This window comes from Dromiciops gliroides, chromosome 2, assembly GCF_019393635.1.
Source record: "Dromiciops gliroides isolate mDroGli1 chromosome 2, mDroGli1.pri, whole genome shotgun sequence".
Taxonomy (NCBI): domain Eukaryota; kingdom Metazoa; phylum Chordata; class Mammalia; order Microbiotheria; family Microbiotheriidae; genus Dromiciops; species Dromiciops gliroides.
This window is the reverse complement of record NC_057862.1, coordinates 271,610,709-271,637,422: the sequence shown is the minus strand read 5'-3', so window position 1 is coordinate 271,637,422 and position 26,714 is coordinate 271,610,709. Positions and strand designations below refer to the sequence as shown.

General features: G+C 35.5%; 1 protein-coding gene across 1 annotated transcript in view; it reads right to left on the bottom strand.

Annotated features, from left to right (window-relative positions):
* The window catches only part of MIPOL1 (mirror-image polydactyly 1), a 440,092-nt gene that overhangs the window by 391,245 nt on the left and 22,133 nt on the right, over positions 1–26,714 (bottom strand). The window contains exon 4 of the mRNA XM_043986491.1: positions 204–438. Coding sequence (XP_043842426.1) covers positions 204–438 — 235 coding nt within the window. The remainder of the gene's footprint in view (positions 1–203; positions 439–26,714) is intronic.

The following is a 26,714-nucleotide window of genomic DNA, read 5'->3' as shown; positions in this document are numbered from 1 at the left end:
AAACATAGGCATTCTTGACACCAAGGACTTGCAACCCATTATGCCTTACTAACATTCAAAAGCATGGAACAGAAATGATAGAATACCATTCCAGAGACACCAAATTCGATTATATAAATAAAAATCACAATAGTCGAAATATGACCCAAATTGAACAGAGTATTACCCAAATTGATCTTAAATGTAAAGCATTTAATACTCACTCAGTTTCTTCAGTAGTGCAGTATGTAGTATCATCATCATTTGGGTAGAAGTCAATGACCTGAGAGCTCCTTGGGTTATCCATCGGAAGTTTTGTCTCCTCGAACGTGGTCTGTTTTACAAGTTCATTACATTCATGTTGCATGCATCCAGCAGAACTGCCAACAAGTTGGTCATCTGGTTGTGAATTTTTCTTTTTCAATATAGTATCTTGTTCATGGTAATGTTGAACTATGTCTATATGTTAAAAATACTTAAATTAATAATACAATTTGATTTTAAATTCTGAATAAAAAATGAATACATTTGATTTTTAGAGAAACTCTCACCTTTACATACAATGCTAGCTTATGATGATACTGCTATTAAGTAGGCAAGTCTTTCCTGTAATAGTTGCAACTAATGTTTAATTCCATTAATAAATGGTTAGGAAGATTTCTTGCCCAGTTTATCCTTTTGTTGGTCAGATGAATAGAATACAAGGAATACACAATCATTCTTATTCACAAACATAAGGACTAGTAAGCACTGGATTATATGTCAGGAAGTGTGAACTTTGCTCCTTGTTTTATATTAAGGAAGGTGTCTTATTTTTTCCCCTAGCTACCTAGTAGATACTAACGATATAATAAGCATTTTCTAAGGATTTAATGTTAAATTCTTGGAAGAAAGTTCACTATAAATATAAAATTCAAAAAGTAAACATTTCCATCAGTAAATCAAATAAACATGCATAAGTGCTGACTGCAGTGATAGCTTATGTGATTCTAATACAAATGATTCTTGGCTTTCAAATGGTGACTAAAACTTTCCTAATTCCTGTGATAGCAGAGCTGTGGGATAAAAGGAGGTTGAGTAGAACTTGTAAATAGGATTCCAATCTTCTATATGAAGAATAATATTCCTCACTGGGGAATCTCCCAAAAAAGACATACAGAAATAAATAAAAGCTAACATCATAATTTTCATGTGTTCAATACTATTCAACATTATAAAGCACCAGAAGGAACAATAGATAAAACAAAGATAATTGACATTACCCTCAAGGAGCTTATTAGAAATCTTGTAGATACAAATACCAAAACAACAATACAAATAATTTTTAAGAGAATAATAAGAAAAATGTTTTCCTCAGTAAAGAAACTTTATGTATAAGAAGGATCAAAGAAAGCTAGTATAGGATGGTCTAGGCTTTTGAAATGTATGTTTTAGTTGGAAGTAAAAAGATAAAAGACAAGAGAAATTTTTTTAATTACTTTTTATTTCAGTGTAATTAAGTGGAAGGGAAATAGTATTTCATCACTAATTAAATGCTATGACATATGTGTATCAAAATCTGCTATAAACTCTGATTCAAGAAATCATAAATCTGAAGATTGATTTTTAGTCTTTTGTGAGAGCACCAAACTACTATCTTATTAGATTTTCATCTTCTATTTCCCACACAAGTTGACAAAGGTAGCAATAATTAGAGTGTATGTCACTAGAGGATTGTTTTTAAAATTGAAGTTTACAGGGCGGAGCCAAGATGGCAGAGGAAAGACATTAAACACACAGAAATCCTGATACAATTACCCCAAAAACAGCAATAAAAGAACCCCTGGAGCAGAAAAACCCACAAAAATATAGGCTGAGATTATTTTCCAGCTATAGATAGATTAAAGGGGCCATGCTGGGCTATGAGTAAAGTCCAACCCTGTGATTGCACTGACAGAGACCCCAGGGATGCCACACTGGAGGAATTTACCCCAGAGCCTCTGAATCAGCTACAGCACCAGCGTCTTCAGGAATGTGGTCAGGTAAAAGGGCTGAATGGCTGGCCGGGGAGAGAGGGGGAAGTACAGGGGTATCAGTGCGACCTCGGGAGGAATTCAGCTATCCCACCCCAGCAGGGAACTAGGAAGAAATCCTGAGCAGCGGGAGGTCCAGGTTGGGGAGAGGTTCAGGCTCATGGAAGCTAAAAACCACCACAGCGCTCTCCTGGCTGGTTAACTAGCAAATTGGCTTGAGGTTATCTTGGGACCAGAGAACAGGCCAGGCAAGAGAAAAACCTGCCCCCCCCCAAAAAAAAAAAAACCACCTGGGACCCTCTGAAGCTGGGAGCAGTAGTATAGCTGAGAAGCAGGGTCCCCGAGTGGCGAGTTTGGTGTCAAGTAAAAGATGAGCAAGCAAAGAAAGTTCAGAACTATAGAAAGTTTTTTCAGTGACAAGGAAGATCAAGGTGCACCCTCAAAAGAGGAAATCAACCACAGGGCCCCTACATTCAAAGCTTCCAAGAAAAATATGAACTGGTCTCAGGCCATGGAAGCTCTCTCTCAAAAAGACTTTGAAGAGAAAGTAGGAGAGACAGAAGGAAGATGTAGAGAGAGGGAGGAAAGAATGGAAAGAGAAATGATAGCGATGCAGCAGTCATGAGGAAAAAGTCAATAGCTTGAAAAACCAAATGGAAAAGCTCTCTGATGAAAATAATTGCCTAAAAATTAGGATTGAACAAATGGAAGCTAATGACCTAATGAGAAACCAAGACATGGTAAAGTAAATCCAATTGAATGAAAAAATAGAGGGCAATGTAAAATATCTCCTTGGAAAAATGGCTGACCTGGAAAATAAATCCAGGAGAGATAATTTGAAAATCATTGGACTACCTGAAAACCATGACCCAAACAAGAGCTTAGACGCCATCCTCCAAGAAATCATCAGGGAAAATTGCCCTGATATTCTAGAAGCAGAGGGTAAAATAGAAATTGAAAGAATCCACTGATCACCTCCTGAAAGAGATCCCAAAAGGAAAACCTCCAGGAATATTATAGCCAAATTCCAGAACTCCCAGGGTAAGGAGAAAATATTGCAAGCAGCTAGAAAAAAGGAATACAAATACTGTTGAGCTACAGTAAGGATAAAACAAGATCTAGCAGAATCTACATAAAAGGACCGAAGGGCATGGAATATGATATTCCAGAGGGCAAAGGAACTGGAACTACAGCCAAAAATCACGTACCCAGCACGTTCCTCTTTCAGAGGAAAAAATGGGACTTCAATGAAAAGAGAACTTTCAGGCATTTGTGATGAAAAGACCTGAACTGAATAGAAAATTTGACTTTCAAATACAAGTCCCTGGAGAATCATAAAAAGGTAAACAGGGAAAGGAAATCATGAGGGACATTAAAAGGTTAAACTGTTTACATTCATACATGGGAAAATAATACTTCAACTCATAAGAACTTTTTCAGTAAGGAATACACAGAGGACACAGGTCTGAACTGAATATGAAGGGATGGTATTTATAAAGCATTTATTTTTTGTGTATCCTTGTTCTTTATGGAGCAAACAGGGTGGGTTATTAACGTCTGGGGCCAGATTTGGGCTCTGGGCCTCCTGGGCCCAGGGCTGGTGCTTTATCCACTGTGCCACCTAGCTAACCTATGAGGGGTAGGAGGAATAGACTGGGGGATGGGGAAGGGGAGAGGTGAACTGGGGAGAGGTAGCTCACATGAAGGAAACAATAAAAAAGCTTATGGAGGGGAGGGGAAGAGGGGGGAGGAGAAGAGGGGGGACCAGAGGGGGAGTGAGTGAATCTTATTTCATCAGAATTGGCTCAAAGAAGAACTAACATACATACTCAAGCAGGTATAGTAATATATTTTTGCCCTGAGGAAAAGTGGGAGGAGAAGGAGATGGGGGGGTGGGGCAGAGAAGAGGGGAAGGAGGAAAGGGAAGTTTGGGGGAGAGAGCTGTAAAAAGCAAAACACTTTTTTTGTTTGTTTGTTTTTGTTTTGTTTTTTGTTTTTGGTGAGGCAATTGGGATTAAGTGACTTGCCCAGGGTCACACAGCTAGTAAGTGTTAAGTGTCTGAGGCCGGATTTGAACTCAGGTACTCCTGACTCCAGGGCCGGTGTTCTATCCACTGAGCCACCTAGTTGCCCCAAAGCAAAACACTTTTGAGGAAGATGAAGATGTTCTGCATAACAGAACATGTATGACATATATTGAATTGCTTGATTTCATAGGGAGAGTTGAGGAGGGAGGGAGGAAGAAAAATTTAGAAAACAGAATTAGCTCAAAGACCTTAAGCTCATCAGAGTGAACACCACACGCACGCACGCACACACACACACACACACACACACACACACACACACACACACACACACATACACAATTGGGAAGAGTAATCTATTTAACCCTACAGGAAAGTAGGAGGAGAAGAGGATAAGGAGGGAAGGGTGAATGAAGGGAGGGTAGAGCGGGGAAGGGTGCAGTGCAGATTGGGTGATCCAATATAACTGAAGAACTTATGAAAATTGCAATCCATCTACAGAGAAAGAACTGATGGTATCTGAAAACAGAATGAAACACATTTTTTTTTTTACAATTCCTTAATCTGAAGCTTTGTTTTTATCTGTTTTCTCTCACAACCTAGCTAACAGAGTTGTTTTCCATGACTACTCATGTATAATTTATATTGAATTGCTTAAGTTCTTGGAGTGGGGGTGGGAAGGGAGGGAAGAAGAGGAGTTGGAACACAAAGGTTTTTTAAAAAGTTGATGTCAAAATTTGCTTTTACATGTAATTTAGAAAATAAAATTCTAAAAGAAATTTGAAGTTTACTATATTCTTTTTTTTTTAAGTGAGGCAATTGAGGTTAAGTGACTTGCCCAGGGTCACACAGCTAGTAAGTGTGAAGTGTCTGAGGCCAGATTTGAACTCAGGTACTCCTGAATCCAGGGCCAGTGCTTTATCCACTGCACCACCTAGCTGCCCCAAAGTTTACTGTATTCTTAACAAAGCAAATAATTTATCATTGAAATATAGCTCTATAGTTCCTTTATACAAAAAGCTACTACAGGGACAGCTAGGTGGCACAGTGGATAAAGCACCGGCCCTGGATTCAAGAGGACCTTAGTTCAAATCTGGCATCAGACACTTCACACTTACTAGCTGTGTAACCTTGGGCAAGTCACTTGACCCTCATTGCCCCGCCAAAAAAAAAAAAAAGCTACTATAGAATCATCTATGAAATATGTATGCCTAACAAAGTAATATAAAAAAATGGCCTATACTCACGTTGCAATTTTATTTAACTAAAAACATCTTTTCATAGAACTTAGAGCTAGATGAAACTTTAGAGATCATTTTATCCAACTCACTCATTTTACAAATCACAAAACTGAGGCCTAGAAGAATTAAGAAACTACCTTTGCTGAGCATTCATTCCCATCATACTTCCAAAGATCTGTCTGAAGTCTTTTTTTCTCTCTTTACTATCTCTCTTGGTACCTCATCAGCTCCCATGACTATCTCTATGCAGAACCCCAGTTCTGCATCATATAAGTGCTTCTTGGATTTTTCAAACTAAATGTCCAGGAGACATTTGAAAATCAACATGACCAAAACAGAAACTCATTCCCTCCCCTCAGCTACTCCCCACTTCCAAACTTCCCTATTTTTGTTAAGGACACCATATTCTTCCAGTCTCAGGTTCATAACCTTGGAATTATCCTCAATACCATAGTCTGGATCACTCTATTTTTTCAATCATTTGCCAGATATTATATTTTCTTCATCTATAACATCTTTGACCCTTTCTCTACTCACAAAACAAACATCATAATTGAAGCTATTATGATCTCTCATCCAAACCATTGCAATGGCCTCCTGACCAGTGTCCTGCCTCAAGTCTCTTCAATAACAAATCCTCAAATTGTTTCCTTCAAGTGCAGATCTGACTTTATCACTCTCCTACTCAAAAATAAACTCCAGTAATTCCCTTTTATGTCTAGGATAAAATACAAACTTCTGTGCTTGTTTTTTAATGACTTTCAAAACTTTGTCCCTTTCTTTCTACCTTATTGCAAACCATTTGTTTTCCCAAACTCTATGATTCACTCACACATGGCATTGTTTGATAAAGAATGTCTCTAAAACAGTAAGGGTCTATGAATTATAATGTCATATTTGAAACTCAATTATACAAAATTAGAAAATCTGACAACAGAATCAAAAGAAAATGTCACTAGCAAATCATATGAATATCATATAAAACAGACTGATCTGATACATGAGTTATTGGAGTAGAAGAGATTTCCTAGGAAAAAAATATGAATTAAGCAGACTAAATATTATATTTTTGGAATAAAAACAAATGTCTGGAATTACTTAAAATTGAAGGCAAAGAATTATATAATCTATAGATTGCTGACAGAAAAACCCTGATTTTAAATATCTAAGAAAAGTAGTGGTTAAACTTCAGAATATTATTATCAAATAAAATATATTACAGGCTGCCAAGATCAAAGCCACATTATATGAATTATGATAAGCAGAATACTTTGACTACTCCTCACCAATGAGAAATCAAAGATACTAGAACATGATATTCTGAAAATCAGAGACCATATTATAACTCCTAAAGCTGTGTGTAATCATGAATGATAAAACATGACTTTCAATAAAATGAGTGGAATTCACATCATTCTTTCAAAAGAAGTCAGAATATAACAGTGTATTTAACAACCATTTCTCACAAGAGAAGTGTATTAAACAAGTAAGGTCGAAAAGACTAAGCAATGAAATGGATGTTTTTGTTGTTGTTTAATTGACACTGAAGGCCAAAAAAGAGAATATTAGAATATCTAGAGATAAAAAGGACCCAAGATTTCAGAGACTTAAAAGAGATTGCAAAAAGGAAGAACTTAATTTATATTCCATGCACTAAAATCCCTCATAATTAAATGGTTCTTGTTACTGTTATTATTGTACTTGCAACTGAGGGAATAATAGAGAGGGAAGTAATTCAGACCAAAAATGGACAAGAAAGATATAGTCAAAAGGTAGAATTATATTTTAAGCCTTATTTCAAGAGTAGAGGGGGAAATAATTTCTTTGGCCTCTGATTCTGACTGGGGAATCTATATAAAAATTGGGATGGAATAGTTGAAGAAAAAGGACTTAATTGAAATCAATAGTAGTCAGATCCTATTCTAGGGTAGTAAGCAATTGAAGGAGTTAGGAAAATTCACATGGAGGTTGGGGTGGAGAAATGGTGAAATAGTAGTGATAAAGGACTATAACAGGCTTCATTCAAGAGAATGGACACCTCAACAAAGCAAGGATTATTCTTCCCAGAATTGCATTACATTTGTTAAGGGCTAAAATTCTAGCTAGTCTGTCTAAAATATCTAATGAGTGGTCGCCAATAAATTATAAGCTTTAGCAAGAGTTAGACTTTTAAGCATTTATTAAGGAGAATAAGAATTTGGTAAAGAGAGAGAGAAAGACCTAGATTTCTATCTATTAAAGGGAGAGCACATTTTTAGCTCCCTTCTCTGCCAGCGTCCTCAGGAAAAGAGACTGAGCGCCAGTCTCTTCCTTCCTCCTCCCACTAGTCCGCGTCACTTCCTGACGCCAAAGACAAGACTCCTGGTCTTGCCCTCAAAGACCTTCGCTTCACGGGCAGAACTCTTCTACAGTAAGTCTCCAGCAGGTGGCATTATTCCAATCGTTACACATTTCAGGGAATCAAGATTGTATCCTATCCCAGGGAATCTGAGAAATATCTAGAATCAAAGGAAGAGGGAAGGAGAAAATACCATTTAAGAAGTAGGATAAACTGGGCTGAGAATGGGTAGATGTAGATTATAAGGGCATGTATGGATCAGGGCCTTGTTCAGTGAAATGGGATAGAGGGATACAGCATTCTTTGTGATTTAATATTTCTCAAAGCAATGATCCCCAGAAAAAGGTCCTTCGAAAAAATTAAAAACAAATTTTTAAACAATAATAGTGGGAAAGATTAGCAATTGAACTAACAAATGATTATCAGAAGAAGAAACAAAGCTTTTATCTTCCACAAGTCATATTCTGTATAAGGAGCTATCAGAAAGATAGAAAAGTATTATGCAAGAATAAAATAATGGGGGATTAGATTTCATTATATTGTTTAAATGGAAAAGAATAAGAAAGTTGAGGCAGGCAAAAAAGCAAATTAACACTTCTCAAAAAAGTGTTATAAATAAGCATTAGTCAAAGAAAGAGTACAGTAAGTAAAATCAGGAGAAAAAAATTATACAATAATATTCCAAAGTCAAATACCTTTCAAAGACTTAAGAACTCTTATCAGTGAAATGACCGACCATGAACCAGTAGATCAATGATAAAAAAAAAGCTATCAACCTTCAGACAGAAACGGGGTAAAAACTGAAATAGACATTGTTGATATGGAAATATGATTTGCTGGACTATGAATATTTATTACAAGGGACTTTTTTTTCCTTTTTTACTGAGGGAGGAGAACAAGAGGGACATGAGAGAAATAGAAAATAAACTCAAAATAAAAAATATTTTTTAAAAAAGAAAAAAAATAAAAGAATGGGTAGGGCAGGGAAAACAGAATAAAGGATTTTGAACTCTACTTTTTTGTCACTGGGAAAGAGAAAGCTACAAAGAAGAGAAAAAATAATTTTTAAAGCATGATAATAAAAATAAACATAACAAACAGGATAGAAAAGAGCAATAGGATAAAGCAAGCAGAGTCTAACTGGGGTCAAATTAGTGAAATTAAATATATTTCCAGGGACAATGTGGTAATTAAAAGAGAGGATAAACAGAAGTAAAATTAGTATAGAAGAAAGGAAACAAATGCAAATGTAACAATTATGACCTTAAATATGAACAGATTAAACTAATTGATGACACAAGAGAAATGAAAAAGGGATGAATACAAAAGCAAAAAGGAACAACTTCCATATAGGAAATATTTTCAAAATAAAAACAGAATAAGGAGTGGGAAAAGATGCTGGTACAACATTTGCCTTACATCAAGAGAGTCCCACCAAAAGGAGGAATTAAATATGATTTCAAAGATGGAAACAATGAAATTCTAAAGTGTTAAGAGAGACAAGAAAAATAGATAGTACTTAGACTGGAACTTAGACAACACTGGAAGGGAGAGAAAGGTTACCATAAAATATATAGCCATCAAAAGACAAGGATAATAAAATAAGTATTAGAGACTTTATGTAGTTCTTTCAGAGCTGGATATATTCAAAAGAAAAATAAACTAAAAGCAAAACATAGTGGTAGATACATAGAACAGAGAGAGGCAGCTAGATGACTCAGAGGATAGAGCACTGGGCCTGCAGTCAGGAGGACCTGAGTTCAAATCCAGCTTCAGACACATACTAGCTCTATGACCCTGGACAAGTCACTTAACCTATGTTTGTCTTAATCCACTGGAAAAGGAAATGAGAAACCACTCCAATATCTTTTCCAAAGAAACTCCATATGAAGAGGCAGACATGACTGAATGACTGAACAACAAAAAACCCCACAGAGCTGAACATACAATAGGAAAAATTAGAGGAAGAAAGACCAAATCATCTTCTCAATGGAAATATTTTAAATATACACATCTTCTAAACATCATACAGGGCATTTACAAATATCATGTGCTAGGACACCAAGAAATTATTACTAAAAATAAAAATAGAGAAATATTTTAAATGTCCTTTACATATGTTAATATGATAAAACATCAATCAATACAAGGAACATTAGCAAAAGAAAGTCAACTAAATGAATACTAAGTAATAACATCCTAAATAATAGGGTAGCCAGGAGGGGGAAAAGGAACCAATGCTGACCCTAGAAAGTTTCTGTGGTGACAAGGAAGATCAAAATACACCCTCAGAAGATAACAAAGTCAAAGCTCCTACATCCAAAGCTTCCAAGAAAAAGATGAATTGGTCTTAAGCCATAGAAGGGCTCAAAAAGGACTTTGGAAATAAAGAAAAGTAGAAAAAAATGGAAAGAGAAATGAGAGTGATGCAAGAAAATCAAGGGAAAAAAAGCCAACAGTTTGAAAAGCCAAATTGGCCAAATGGAAAAGGAGGTACAAAAGTTCTCTGAAGAAAATAATTCCTTAAAAATTAGGATTTAGGATATGGAAACTAATGATGTTTATGAGAAATCAAGAAACAATAAAGCAAAACTAAAAGAATGAAAAAATAGAATGCAATGTGAAATATTTCATTGGAAAAACAACAAACCTGGATCCAGGAGAGACAATTTGAAAATTATTAGACTACCTGAAAGTCATGATCAAAAAAAGAGCTTAGGGGCAGCTAGGTGACACAGTGGATAGAGCACGGCCCTGGAGTCAGGAGTACCTGAGTTCAAATCTGGCCTCAGTCACTTAACACTTACTAGCTGTGTGACCCTGGGCAAGTCACTTAACCCCAACTGCTTCACTAAAAAATAGATAGATAGATAGATAGATAGATAGATAGATAGATAGATAGATAGATAGATAGATAGATAAATAAATAAATACCTTAGACATCATCTTCCAAGAAATTTTCAGGAAAATTGCCTAGATATTCTAGAAGCAGAAGATAAAATAGAAATTGAAAAAATCCACTGTTCACCTCCTGAAAGAGATCCTAAAATGAAAACTTCCAGGAATATTATATACTAATGGAGAGATGAAGGTCAAGACAATTCTGGGGTACTATTTTATAACTACTGGATAATAAGACAGCAGAGGAAAATAACAAATGTAGTACAGTATATGGGGAAAATGAATCATTAATACACTCTTGGTAAAGTTGTAAACTGATTCAAACATTCTGTAGAGTAATTTCTAACTATGGCCAAAGGGCTACAAAACCATGCATACTCTTTGACCTAGTAATACCACTACTAGGTTGGTATCCAAAAAAGAGATAAGAATTCAAAATTGAACAAACTGTGGGACAAGAATATGATGGAATTTAAGAAATGATGAGCAGTATGCAAGCAGAAAAACCTGGAGAGACTTACATGAGATGATAGAAAGTGAAATGCACTGTAGAAAAAATAACAGCAATATTGTAAGATGATCTCCTGTGAATGACTTAGTTATTTTCAGCAATACAATGATCCAAGACAACTCTGAAAGACTTATGAAAAAGGCAATATATCTCCAGAGAAAGAATTGATGGTGTCTGAATACAGGCTGCAGCATAATTATTTTAGTTCCTTTTTCTAAAGGTTTTTTTGTCTGTTTTCTTTCGTGACCTGATTAATGAGGAAATGTTTTCCATGACTACACATGTATAACTTATATTGAATTGCTTGAGTGCTTAAGAGGGGGGTGGGGAGGGAGGGAGAAAGAGAATCTGGAACACAAAATTCTAAAAATCAATGTTAACATTCATTTTTACATGTAATTTGGGAAAAAATTCTAAATAAAAAATGCAAGAAAATTAAAAGAGAAGTAACAGCTCAGTAAAAGAGGCAACAAAAAAATTCTGATGAAAACAACTCCTTAAAAATCAGAATGGAAGGGGCAGCTAGGTGGCACAGTGGATAGAGCACTGGCCCTGGAGTCAGGAGTACCTGAGTTCAAATCCAGCCTCAGACACTTAACACTAGCTGTGTGACCCTGGGAAAGTCACTTAACCCCAATTGCCTCACAAAAAAAAAAAATCAGAATGGGCCAAATGGCAAAAAAGGTAGAAAGCCCGAATAAAGAAAATAACTTCCTAAAAATTAAAATTGGTCAAGTGGAGCTAATGACTCCAGGAGACATCAAGAAAATGATAAAAAAAAGTCAAAAGACTGAAAAAATAGAAGAAAATGTGAAATATCTCATAGGAAAAACAACTGACCTGGAAAATGGATCAAAGGGAGATAACTTTAGAATTATTGGAATATTTGAAAGACATGTTTTAAAACATAGCCTAATCACAGTATGTCGAAGGAATAATACAAGGAAAATGCCCAGATATCATTGAACTATAGAAATATTTCTGAAATACATTTTTAAAAATTCAAATAATGTAGAACCAGAATCAGTATCACACAATATTTAGCAGCTACCACAAAAAAGGAGTAGAGGACTTGTAATATATTACAAAAAAAAAAAAAAGGAGCTAGTAGTAGAATCAAGAATAATCTACCCACTAAAACTGAGTATAATGCTACAAGGGGAAAAATAGATATTTGATGAAACAGAGGACTTTCAAGCATGCCTTTTTTTCTTTTCTTGGTGGGGCAATGAGGGTTAAATGCCTTCCCCAGGGTCACACAGCTACTAAGTGTCAAGTGTCTGAGGCTGGATTTGAACTCAGGTCCTCCTGAATCCAGGGCCAGTGCTTTATCCACTGTGCCACTTAGCTGTCTTCCAAGCACTCCTGATCAAAAGAATAGAACTGAATGAAAATTTTGATATGTAAACACTACACTCAAGTGAAACAAATTAAATTTGTATGATTTCATATGTATAATAGGTATGGTATTTCTTGTCTCTTCAATGGTTGGGACAGGTGGTAGAAGGAAGAGAATTTGGAACTGAAAATAAAGATTTTAATTAAAATAAACAAGCAAATAAATCATAGAAAAATAAATATGATAAAAAGAATAACAAGGATGAATATACCTAAATTTGGAGAATGTACCTAAAACAGTATATATAAAAAAAAAAAATTGAAGGGACAAATGAACAGACTATGCAACTAAGACTAAACAGAAAATATCAAATTAAAAAGTTCAAAGGAAACACAAAAATATCAAGAAAATAAGAGAAATAATAGACAAAAGTGATAAAAAAAAAAGACTAATTTTTCATTGTTGTTCAGTTGTTGCAGCTGTATCTATGTTTTGTGACCCTGCTGGAGTTTTCTTGGCAAAAATTCTGGAGTAGTTTGCCATTTCCTTCTTCAGCTCATTTTATAAATAAGGAAATTGAGGGAAACAGGGTTAAGTGACCCCCCCAAGATCACACAACTACAAAGTATTTGATGTCAGATTTGAACTAAGGTTTTCCTGACTCCAGGCCCAAGTGCTCTATACACTGCACCATCAGCCCTAAGAGCTTTTGGGGAAAATACTAACATAATTTAAAAATAATTTGAACAAAAAACAGAAAAAGAAAAATAGCAACCTTATAAATGTATTTCCCTAAATTAACCAACTGAATTCATAATTAAAAGAGGAGAATCATAACAAATAGACAATTATATGATATCAAAATTGAGAACTTGGGGGCAGCTAGGTGACACAGTGGATAGAGCACTGACCCTAGAGTCAGGAGCACCTGAGTTCAAATCTGCCCTCAGACACTTGACACTTACTAGCTGTGTGACCCTGGACAAGTCACTTAACCTTAATTGCCTCACTAAAGAAAAAAAAAATTTAAATTGAGAACTTAAAGGAAATGAATAATTGTTTATAAAAACATAAAGTAACTCAAGAGGGGTAGCTAGGTGGTGCAGTGGATAGAGTACCGGCCCTGGGTTCAGGAGGACCTGAGTTCAAATCTGCCCTCAGACACTTAACACTTACTAGCTGTGTGACCCTGGGCAAGTCACTTAACCCCAATTGCCTCACCAAAAATGAAAAAGAAAGAAAAAGGTTGAGTACCTTGATTTAAAGTAACTCAAGAAACAAAACAGGACATAAAGACTTCTTCAAAATTTCTGGGGGGAAAACGTCATAAACAACCCATCAAAGCAACATCATTCCTCTCCACTGAAAAGTACTGATGTAAAAAGTAATTCCTATAGATTATTTCAAAAGCAATTCCTATGTTAAAAAAAAATCATTCTCAACTAAGAAGGATAGTCTACCAAACTCTTCTGCAAAAATTAATATGTTCCGGATACACAAAGGAGAAATTGTGCAGATAAAAAGAACTATACATGAATTCCATTAACAAATATTGCTAAAAATGCAAATAAATGCTTAGGAAAGAGAACACAGAATTATATCTTCAGAATTACTTATAATCAAATTTATATGAATCCAAGTCATTCACCAATTGAGAAATGGTCAAAGGATATGAACGGGCAGTTTTCTGATGAAGAAATCAAAGCTATTGAAAAAATGCTCTAAATCACTATTGATTAGAGAGATGCAAATTAAAACAACTCTAAGGTAGCACCTGACACCTATCAGATTAGCTAATATGAAAAAAAGGAAAATAATAAATGTTGGAGAAGCTGGGGAATAATTGGAACACTAATGCATTGTTAGTGGAGCTGTGAACTGATCCAACCATTCTGGAGAGCAATTTGGAATTATGCTCAAAGGGCTATAAAAGATGTGCATACCCTTTGACCCAGCAATACCACTCTTGGGTCTTTTTCCCAAAGAGATCATTAAAAAGGGAAAAGGACCCACATGTCCAAAAATATTTAAAGCTGTTCTTTTTGTAGTGGCAAGGAATTGGAAATTGAGGGGAAGTCCATCAATTGGACATCAACAATGAGCAGGTGGAGTTCAGAGAAACCTGGAAGGACTTGCATGAACTGATGATGAGTGAGATGAGCAGAACCAGAAGAACATTATACACAGTATAATCAACATTATGTGTTCATCAACTGTGATAGACTAGATTCTTCTCACTAATTGAACAGAACAAGAAAGTTCCATAGGACTCATGATGAAAAAGGCTCTCCAAATCCAGGGGGAAAAAAGAAAGGAAATGTGGAAAATGGATGCTGATTAGATCATACTATTTCTTGTTTTTGGTGCTGTTGGTTTTCTCATTTGAGGTTTTTCCTTTGTTCTCTGATCCTTCTTGTATAGCATGACTAATACAGAAATATGTTTAATATTATGATGTATATAGAACCTGTATCGGATTGCCTGCTGTCTAGGGGAGGGGGGGGAGGGGGGGAGGGAGGGAGAAAAATTTAAAATTGGAAATCTTATATAAACAAATGTTAAACTATTTCTACATGTAACTGGAAAATAATAAAATACTTTTATTTAACAAAAAAAATTACTTATAAATTTGTGACAGCTATGCAAAGATTCAATAGGAAAAACACCATAATTACATGTTTAATTGCAATGAATCAACGAACAAACATTATTTAATTATTTAATATGTACCATGTGCCCAATATGATGCCATGAAATATCACGTTAATATTGAAATATATAATGATAATCATCCATATATAAGCAAAAGTTTACAGCTAAAACCAAGAGCTAATTGAGAAGTAGAAAAAATAGACACCTTTTCAAAGCATAGGAGTAAAACAAGAATCCCTCCTTCACTATTATTTGGTAAGATTTTAGAATTGCTAGTTATTGGTAAGCAATTCTGCCAAAAAATGATCAAAGGGATGGTTTCCAGAATACATAGACCTATTCATAGCTTCATCAACAATGAATTAATGTGACTGTTTCCTTACAGTGTCCAACATTTTTCATTTTCATTTTGTTATCTTTAGAAATTTTTTATGTAATTTTTTTTTTTGGCAGAGCAATGGGGCTTAAGTGACTTGCCCAAGGTCACACAGCTAATAAGTGACAAGTGTCTGAGGCTGGATTTGAACTCAGGAACTCCTAAATCCAGGGCCGGTGCTTTATCCACTGCACCACCTGGCTGCCCCTTTTATGTATAATTTTGAATCTCAGAGTTTCTATAATTTGCATTTCTCTAATTATTAGTGATTAGATGCGGTTTTTAAATTATAAAAGTATTTTATTATTTTCCAGTTACATGTAGAGATAGTTTTCAACATTTGTTTTTATAAGATTTCTAGTTTCAAATTTTTCTCCCTCCCCTCCCTACCCCCATCCCAAAGACAGTAAGTACAATACATATGTACAATAACATTAAACATATTTCTGCATTAGTGATGTTATAAGAGAAGAATCAGAACAAAAAAGGAAAACCTCAAAAAAGAAAAACAACAGCACCAAAAACAAAAGAAATAGTATGGTTCAATCTGCATCCAGATTCCACAGTTCTTTTTTTTTTTTTCCTGAATTTGGAGAGCCTTTGAACTTTGTTTCAAGTAATTTTTGAGTTGATTCTCTAGGATTCTTTAAGTATACCATCATATCACCTGCAAAGAGTGATAGTTTTGTTTCCTCCTTGCCTATTCTAATTCCTTTAATTCCTTTTTCTTCTCTGATTGCTAAAGCTAACATTTCTAGTACAATATTAAATAATAGAGGTGATAATGGATATCCCTGTTTCACCCCTGATCTCACTGGGAAGGCCTCTAATTTATCTCCATTGCACATAATGCAATGATGGCTTTAGGTAGATACTGCTTATTATTTTAAGGAAAGCTCCACCTATTCCTAAACTCTCTAGTGTTTTCATTAGGAATGGGTGCTGTCAAAAGCTCTCTCTGCATCTATTGAGATAATCATATGATTTTGGTTAGTTTTCTTATTGATGTGGTTGATTATGTTAATAGTTTTCCTAATGTTGAACCAGCCCAGCATTCCTGGTATAGTGTATTATTCCCACCTGGTCATAGTGTATTATTCTGGTGATCACTTGCTGTAATCTCCTTGCTAATATCTTATTTAAGATTTTTTGCATAAATATTCATTAGGGAAATTGGTCTATAATTTTCTTTCTCTGTTTTGGCTCTGCTGGGTTTTGGTATCAACACCATATTTGTGTCACAAAAGGAATTTGGTAAAACTCCTTCTTTACCTATTTTCCCAAATAATTTGTATAATATTGCAATTAATTGCTCTTCAAATGTTTGGTAGAATTCACCCGTAAACCCACCTGGCCCTGGGGATTTTTTCTTAGGGAGTTCATAAATGGCTTGTTAAATTTTGTTTTCTAACATGGGCTTATTTAAGGATTTCATTTCTTCTTCAGTTAATCTGGGCAGTTTGTATTTCTGTAAATATTTATCTATCCCTTTTAGGTTGTCAAATTTGTTGTCATACAGTTGCTTTGATTTCCACTTCATTGGTGGTAAAATCACCCCTTTCATTTTTGATACTGGTAATTTGTTTTTCTTCTTTCTTTTGTTTAATCAAATTAATCAATGGTTTATCTATTTTATTGGTTTTTTCATAAAAACAGCTCTTAGTTTTATTAATTCTATAGTTTTCTTGCTTTCAATTTTATTAATTTCTCCTTTAATTTTCAGGATTCCTAATCTAGTATTTAATTGGGGGTTTTTAATTTGTTCTTTTTTCTAGTTTTTTAAGTTGCTTGCCCAATTCATTGATCTCCTCTTTCTCTTTTTTATTAATGGAAGCATTTAGAGATATAAAACTTCCCCTAAGCACTTCTTTGGCTGCATCCCATAGATTTTGGTATGTTGTCTCATTATTGTCATTCTCTTGGATGAAGTTATTGATTGTTTCTATGATTTGTTGTTTGACCCACTTATTCTTTAGAATGAAATTATTTAGTTTCCAACTAATTTTCAATCTACCTTTCCATGGCTCTTTATTACATGTAATTTTTATTGCATCATGATCTGAGAAGGATGCATTTACTATTTCTGCCTTTCTACATTTGAATATGAGGTTTTTGAGCCCTAAAACATGGTCAATTTTTGAAAATGTGCCATGTACTGCTGAGAAAAAGGTATATTCCTTCCTATTCCCATTCAATTTTCTCTAGACATCTATCATATCTAACTTTTCTAGCATTCTATTCACCTCTTTAACTTCTTTCTTATTCATTTTGTGGCTAGATTTATCTAATTCTGAGAGGGGAAGATTCAGGTCCCCCACTAGTATAGTATTACTGTCTAATTCCTCTTGTAACTCATTTAACTTCTCCTCTAAGAATCTGGATGCTATACCACTTGGCATATACATATTTAATATTGATATTACTTCATTATCTATAGTACCTTTTAGCAAGATGAAGTTTCCTTCCTTATCTCTTTTATTGTTTTGTTTTTGTTTTTGTTTGTTTGTGTTTTTTTTTTTAAGTGAGGCAATTGGGGCCAAGTGCCCTGCCCAGGGTCACACAGCTAGCAAGTGTTAAGTGTCTGAGGCTGGACTTGAACTCGGGCACTCCCGACTCCAGGGCCGGTGCTCTATCCACTGCGCCATCTAGCTGCCCCCCTTCCTTATCTCTTTTAATTAGATCTATTTTTGCCTTTGTTTTGTCTGAGATAAGGATTGCTAACCCTGCTTTTTTTACTTCAGCTGAAACATAATAAATTCTGCTCCAACCTTTTACCTTTACTCTGTGTGTATCTCTCTGCTTCAAATGCGTTTCTTGTAAACAGCATATTGTAGGATTCTGGTTTTTAATCCACTCTGCTATTCACTTCCATTTTATGGCAGAGTTCATCCCATTCACATTCACAGTTATTATTACTATCTATTCCCCTCCATTCTATTTACCCACTTTGTGCTTTTCCCCATTCTTTCATCCTATTCCTCCTCACCAACATTTTGCTTCTTACCCTTGCCTCCCCCAATCTGCCCTCCCTTTTATCAGCTCCCCTCCCTTTTCTTTACCTTTTTCTCCCCAATTCTGCTCTCCCTTCTATCAGTCCCCCTCTCTTCCCCTTACCCTTTTACTTCCCTAACAAATAAGCTAAATGAACGTATATGTTATTCCCTCTTTGAATCAAATCTAGTGAGAGTAAGGTTCAAACAATATTCACCTCTCCCTTCTTTACCTCTATTGTAATGGGCTTTTTGCACGTCTTCTTATGATGTAATTCACCCCATTCCACCTCCCCTTTCTTCTTCTCCTCATAAACTCCCTTTTTAACCCCTTAATTTTCTTTATATCATCACATCAAAGACAATTTATATTTATACCCTCTGTGTATAATCCTTCTGTCTGACCAAATACATATACAGTTCTCAAGAGTTATAAGTATTATTTTCCTGTGTAGGGATGTAAACAGTTTAAGCTTATTGAGTAACTTTTTTCCCCTCTGTTTACCTTTTCAAACTTCTCTTGAGTCTTGTATGTTAAGATCAAATTTTCTATTCAGTTTTGGTCTTTTCATCAGGAAACCTTGAAAGTTCCCTATTTCATTGAATGTCCATCTTTTCCCTTGAAAGAGAAAACTCAGTTTTGCTGGGTTATAGATTCTTGGCTGCAATCCAAGCTCCTTTGGCTTCTGGAATATCATATTCCAAGCCTTGCGATCCTTTAATGTTGAACCTGTGAGGTCCTGAGAAATTCTGACTGTGGCTCCATGATATTTAAATTGCTTCTTTCTGGCTGCTTCGAGTATTTTCTCCTTCACCTGATAATTCTGGAATTTGGCTACAATATTCCTTGGAATTTTTCTTTTGAGGTCTCTTTCAGGAGGTGATCAGTGGATTCTTTCAATGATGATTTTATCCTCTGATTCTATAATCAGGGCAGTTCTCCTTGATAATTTCCTGGAATATGGTGTCTAGACTCTTTTTCTGATCATGGCTTTCAGGCAGTCCAATAATTCTCAAATTGTCTCTCCTGGATCTATTTTCCAGGTCAGTTGTCTTTCTAATGAGGTAAGTTTGTGTAGCTAAGACTGGCTGTACTGCTTCCTATAACTTTGCCATCCAATTCTTTCCTCTAGAGCTCTCATTTCACTTGTCGATTTTGTAGGCCAAGCTTTGCTTTTATTTTGAAGTTTTGCTTTTGGATGATTTGGAGTTTTTCTCTTCTTCTGGATTTGTGTCTTGGGAGTCCCTGGCACCATAGTGGCTCTTTCTATTTATGGTAATTTTTTGTTTCTTTGTTCATTCATTCTTCCAGCCTTACCTTCTGAATTAATATTTTATGCTAAGATCAAATTCGGAGAAGTGAAGAACAGAATTCTGAGGCCTATTTTGGTCCTTTGTATTCTCTGGGGTCCTGCTACTTTCTCCAAGATTTGAGTACTTTGTTCTTCAGGAAACTCAGGTATAGTTGAATTTAGAGAGGTATCTACTTGCAGCGCTCCCTAAACAGGATGATCTAGGATTAAATCTGATTCTGGTCTGAGTTTTAAAGCTCTTAACCCAGGTTTTGGTCTTTGTAACAAAATAATACATTTACTCCTGGCTGAAAGTCCAATATATACCCACTGTACCCAATTCTCAGCTACCTGAAAGGATTTATAAATTCATAATGGCAGAACTTTAGGGTTTACCCTAACCCTAAACACCTTCCCCTTATGTTACTCTAGTGTAGGCTGAGACAAAGTAGGGCAAAGGATGAATCTATGATCTTGCTCCAGGGTCAGGGACAGTAAAGCTGCTACTTGTTTCTGTACCTGATCCTTGCCCAAAACAGCTTCAGGCCAAGTCTGAGCCAGACCTATGACCACTCCTTGCCCTGGTACGCAAAACCTCACGATGTAGGTTTTAATATATATTTCTGTTTTACCTGTATAGATTTGGTGCAGACACATGATACATAAATGTTTTTGGAACTCTGTATAAATAGACAGACAGACAGACAGACAGACAGACAGACAGACAGACAGACAGACAGACAGATAGATAGATAGATAGATAGATAGATAGATAGATAGATAGATAGATAGATAGATAGGTAGATAGGTAGATAGGTAGATAGGTAGATAGGTAGATAGGTAGATAGGTAGATAGATTATCTATGGTGCCTTTAAGCTTAATGAAGTTTGATAATTTATCTTTTTTTGACAAAAAAAAAAGTCCATTTTTGATCTTGTCTTATCTGGGGTCATTATTACTAATCCTCTTCCTAAACATTTAGCTGAAGCATAAAGGAATTTTCTCCACCCTTATTGTAATTCTATGATAATTTTTAAATTTCAAATGTGTTTCTTGTAAATAACTCATTGTAGGATTCTGCTTTCTAATCCACTTGGCTACCTTCTATTTTATAGGTGTTAATCCCATTCATGTTCACAGTTATAATAATTGGGTATTTTCATTCCATTCTGTTCTGGAATATTTTATCCTCTCTATCACCTTCCCTCCTCTACCCAAAGGAAAAAAAGTGTGTTGAAAGAAGCTCAGGATAAGTGATCCATGCTTCATAAAATCTACTTCCACTTCCCATTTTCTCTTCTCCTTGAACAGATAAATGACAGTCATAGATAACTTTCCTTTTTTTCCTTTTAAATTTCTATTTCAGATATATCCTCAGAGGCTGGATTTGTTTTCCTTATGACTAATCGCTCCTTGAAACTGCCCTCCTTATTTCTCCCTATTTCTTCCTATTCCCTTGTTTAGGTGAATATCTTTTTACACCCAGTCTTTATGAATTTGTGTGTCCTAACTTCCTTTGACAGGTTCAGATGAAAGTGAGATTCAAGAGTTGCCCAATTCCTCCTTGCTTGTAGTCTTCTTCTTACATATCCCAGTGATGTAAGATACTAAGTCCCACACCATCCTTTTCTTACCTATTGTATTACTTTTTTCCCTTCCTTTTCATTGAAATAATCAAAACATTAAAAAAAAAAAACTCCTAGGCTATAGTATTATATTTAATTCCTTCTTGGGAATCATCCACTATTTTTATACTCGGGGACTTTATCCTTTTTAGGATTTTTCCAGATTCAATCACTCCTTCATTTATTTTATTTTGCTTTGGTTGTTTCTTTTAGTTTTTTCTTACATCTTTAGTGCTTTTTGAACACTAGAGTTCAGGGTTGACCAGTAACAACCTTAAAGTTGTTCAGTGATGAAAGATTCCCTGGAAAACCTTAAGGACCTTACCCCCAGGAAATGGAGGGTGGCAGGAGCACTGTTCTAATGCCTATACTTCATTCCCATTCCCTCATGGACAGTTTTCATTCAGATTGGTGGTTTTTTGTTTGTTGTTTTTTTTTTGGCAGGGCATTGAGGGTTAAGTTACTTGCCCAAGGTCACACAGCTAGTAAGTGTCAAGTGTCTGAGACTGGATTTGAACTCAGGCCCTCCTGAATCGAGGGCCAGTGCTTTATCTACTGCACCACCTAGTTGCCCCCTTTCATTCAAATTCTTAAATTACTTTGCTTTGATGTTTTCCAGGTCACACATTTTTTATATGATATGTTATATTTTCATCTGGTTGGGCTTTTTTTCAGCCTTTTGACTCTTAGTATTTCTTCTTGTCTCACGTAGAATTAATTTGTTTGGTCTATTCTAATTTTTGTGGAGTTTTTACTTGGGTTAGGCTTTGCACCTCTTGTACTAAGCTACTAATTCTCCTAAATCTTTCCTTTGGAGCTCTTATTTAAATGTGATTATTAAACTATTGTCTGATTTTTTCCAGAAATCTAAACTGATCTTGTGGCCAAACTAGGTTTTCTTACAGGCTTTATTTGTAGATGCTGTGGAGTTATTCTGTTTTTCTGGTGCTGTCTTGAAAATCCCTTGCTCTGTAATGTTTCTTTAGTGTGGATGTCTTTTTTGTTTACTCATTTTTTTCCAGCCTTACTTCTTGAATTGGAACTCTGTGTTAGGCCTAGGATCAGTACATTTAGAGGAAGGAATTTTTGAGCCTTGTTTGATCCTGATGTGTATTCTCTGGTGTCCTTTTTCCAGGTATTAAGTGTTTATTCTTCAAGAATCTCAAGGGCATCTCTGGCCAGGGAGTGCAAACTTTTGACATGCCCTAAGCCATTTGTCTAGAATAATGTCTGATTTATACCCTCAATTTTGCAAGGTTCTGACCCTAGTTTTGGTCTGGACATCTGTAGGCTTACTTCTGCTTGGAGCTCAGTTTTGCTGACAATACGGGTATTATCCCCAACCTATCAGGTAGCCAGAAGGTTTTAGTAGACATTCAGAGTGATAAAATTGCAGGCTTTTCCTTAGTCTGAACTCCCTGTCATGGTTACTCAGGTACAGGTCCCAGTTTAGGTCTATGGACTGAATCTGAGAACTTACTCTGAAACCAGAGCGATATAGCTGCTACCTTCTTCTTGTATGTAATTTTTGGCACTGGCCATTCTGGATCTCAGACCTTCTTCATTACATTTGTAAAGAGCCAGAGACTCCAACATCAGTCCACGTTGGATCTGTAACTCCACTCCAGGATTAAAATGACAGCCAACAGAATGCTTCTTACATGGTATGAAACTCAGGCCCCAAATCTGCAAGCACTCTTCACTGTGGTACACAGTCATAGGGCCCAGACTGTTAATATGGTTCCTTGAACTGCCTTCTGCAGTAAGAACAACACAGATAACAACCTGTTGATATTCCTAGTCCCTGTTTTGTACAGTCTAAGGTCCCAAACACACTGGAATCTCCAGCCTTAATTCAAACTGGATCTGCAACCCTGCTCCAAAATCAGAGCAACACAGCTGCTTTCTATCCTTCGTTTTCTGCAATGGATCCAGGACTACTCTTTGCCTTGGTAGATAGCCTTGGGTTTCAGCCCACTCCCCCATATAAGATTTCCTGGTTGGACCTTAAAGGAAGTGTCCACATACTTCTGGTAGTCACCTTAAGCTAAACCAGAATTTTTTAAAAAATGACTCACAGTGGTTTATCCCTGGACTTCCTGATCACTCCTCGGTTTGCTGATCAGGTCAACAAATAAGTGCTAGCTGTTGATGTTTGTCAAACCCATAATAATAAAAAAGAATCGTTAATATATATATATATATATATACACACACACACACACACATATACACATACAAGTAGCAAAGAAAGTGAGACTATTTCAATTCCTTTTCTTTCCCCATTTTGAATACTAAATGTGGGTAAGAAAAGTATCTGATTTTGGAGTGGAATGCCTGAGAAAATGGATTAGAAAAATAGGATCCAAAAGTTATTTTCCAGGCAAGAACAGCAGGACTGAAGCTAACAAAATAACCTTTAATTCAATACTCAAAAGCAGTTTCAATATCTCCTACAGTAACAAAGATCACAACACTTCCATGGCATAGCTTTTTAGAACTGTTATAGAGAAATATTCATGAACCTGTGGCTAACATGACAATGAGCTTATCTGAATTGGCCATCAAAAAACAGGTATATCATTTTACTGTCATCAGTGGATCTATATTTGAAATGTTTCCACCTTCATATGATCTACCAAAGTGTGTACTTTATTGCCATAACACTGAAGAACAAATCAATCAATAAACTGATAAGAATTTAATAAGCATTTACAATGGGCCAGGTGATGTGCTGCGTTCCAGGAACATAAAGAAAAATGAAAAACAATCCCTGCCATAAAGAAGCTTATATATTTTAAGATGTTTTATTGATCTCTTTTTTTTATGTTTACCCTTGTATTCTTTCCTCTCCCCTACCAGAGAGTCATTCCTTATAACTAAGAATTTACAAAACAAAACAAAACAAAAAAAAGAAAGAAAAACAAAACAAAATCAAAGAAAGGAAACAGAAAAAGAAAAAAATCAGTAAAACCATTCAATACATCAAAAAAAACCAAAATCTACTATTACACACAATATTCCTTTTGCACACTCTCTCACCTCTGACATAGTTAAAGGGAGTTATCTCCTCATATCTCTAAATTTTTTATAGCTTTATGTTGGTGGTTCTTTCCATTTAAATTTCTATAGTCATTTTGTTTATGGTTTCCCTATCTTTCATGTTGCATCAAGTCATGTCAATCTTTCTGTGTTTCTGGGCATTCTTTAGATTCATAATTTCTTTTTTTTTTAATTAATGTTTTTTTCCAATTAATAAAAAAAAAAATTATCTCTCTCCCCACCTTCTAACCCACCAGAAGGAAAACAAACAAACAAACAAACCCTGTAACAAATAAGCAGTCAAGCAAAACAAATTTCTGTGTTGGCCATGTCCATAAATGTCTCAAAAGGTACCCTGACTCTATCACCTCTCTGCATTAGTAGTTGGATGAACCAGGAAAGGCCTCATGAAGAAGATATTACTAAAGGACAACACTGAAGGAAACCAGAGATTAAGGTAGAGGTGAGGAAGAAAGAGAAATAGCTTATGCAAAGAGACAAAGTGTGTGAGGAACAACATGGCCAGGTTAGATGAACTTTAAAGTGCATAAAGAGAAGTCATGCTTAATTAGGCTAGAAGGGCATAATGAGTCTAGTTTGTGAAAGTTCCTTTTGCCAGAGAACTTTGGTTTTTTTTTTTCCCTAAAAGCAATAGGGTGCCACTGGTGATTACTGAATCATTTTTAGATTTGCCATACGGGAGATGAACTAAAATGGGGAGAGATTTGAGAAAGGTGGACGAATTAGGTGGCTATCGCAATTAGTATAGGTAAAAAGTAATGAGAGTTTAAATCAGAGTAGAGATGATGAGTGGAGATACATTTTGGAGGTAAAAAGAAGAAGACAACAAGATTTAGCAAATGGAAATACTAAGTGAACATGAATGAGAAGTTAAAGAGGACACTGAAGTTGCAAAACTAGGTGACTGGGAGGACAATGGTATCTACAATTAATGTTCATTTGAAAGAAGATTAGGTTTGGGTGGAAAATAATGAGTACTTTTTTGGACATGTTGAATCTGACAGGTTCATAGCACAACCAGTTTCAAATATCTACTAAGCAGTTAGTGACAGATATTGGAACATGGGAGATTATGGTTGGATATATAGATCAAGGAGTCATCTATATAGATATGATAATTAAACTCATGGGAATTTATGGCAGTCATCAAGTAAGAGAGTATAGAAAGAAGAGAGGACATAGTACAAAGCCTTTGGGCATACCCAGGGTTAGCTGGGATTTGATTTGGAGAATGATCCAGCAAAGGAGCTTGAGCAATGATCAAGCAAGTATTGGAAATTCAATTCTTTCTCCTTCCCTCCTCCTGACTTTCCCCTCAAAAGAATGTGATTTCATAATTAGCAATGTCCCGGCAAGGAAACTTTCACTACCGATACAGATACAAAACTGAAACATATACTTCTTAGAGTTACCTTGGACACTGAGAGATTAAGTGACTTTTCCATGTTCACACAGCTAATAAGAAGGTGAAAGATGCAAAGACTCGGGTCATCCAGCACTATATTAGGCTTGACTTTTATTTCTTCTTACATCCTTAACTCCTTAGATGTCCTCTCTTTGTACATATATCACTATAAGAATATTTCCTTCAGAAAATATCCTTATCTAGCCCTAGAATCACAATGAATTCTTCATCCAGGCTTTTCATATTAATTATACTTATTTATCATTTTTGTTGTCTGATTGCAGTTTGCATGCCAATCCAGAATTCACTTGGAGGAATGTCTCAAATGTTTGTCCCCTCCCTACCCACCTCCATCGTGGTCAAAGTTCCTTTTTATTTTCATTTAGCTTTGCAGAGCATGTTACTTTGAGGGTAGATCATGGTCAACTTTGCTTTTCAAGATATCATAATAGTCTTTGTTTTTTCATAGTAATACTGGGTAATTTAAGTTTCAATGAGAGTTAAATGTGTTTCTCTTAGCTACCGGAAAAATTTGTTTGACTTTAAACTTTGAAATGTTTCCACTTGGTTGCATTTCGCACCACTTCCTAGGTTTTTGAAGTTTGAAGTTCCTCTTAATCCATTGAGTCTATCAATCAATATCATGTTCTGTATTCAATAATTCCAGGCAATTTAAAAATTTTTCTGTAGCATAATATACAGATTTTTCATATTTTACTAGGAGATTTATGGTACTCCTGTTATCTCTGCACATTCTGTCCTCAAGGTTTGTCCCCTTTGATTTGATAAGAACTCATGTACTTTCATTGCTTTAGTATTTTGGTTCTGATTTGTCAATTTTCCTTTAAAATCTGTATTTTTAAGGTCCCTAATTTCTTTTTTGTAGCCTTTACTATCTTAGAAAAACTGTCATTCTCTCATTCTTTTTTTTTTTTTTTTGGCTGGGCAATGGGGGTTAAGTG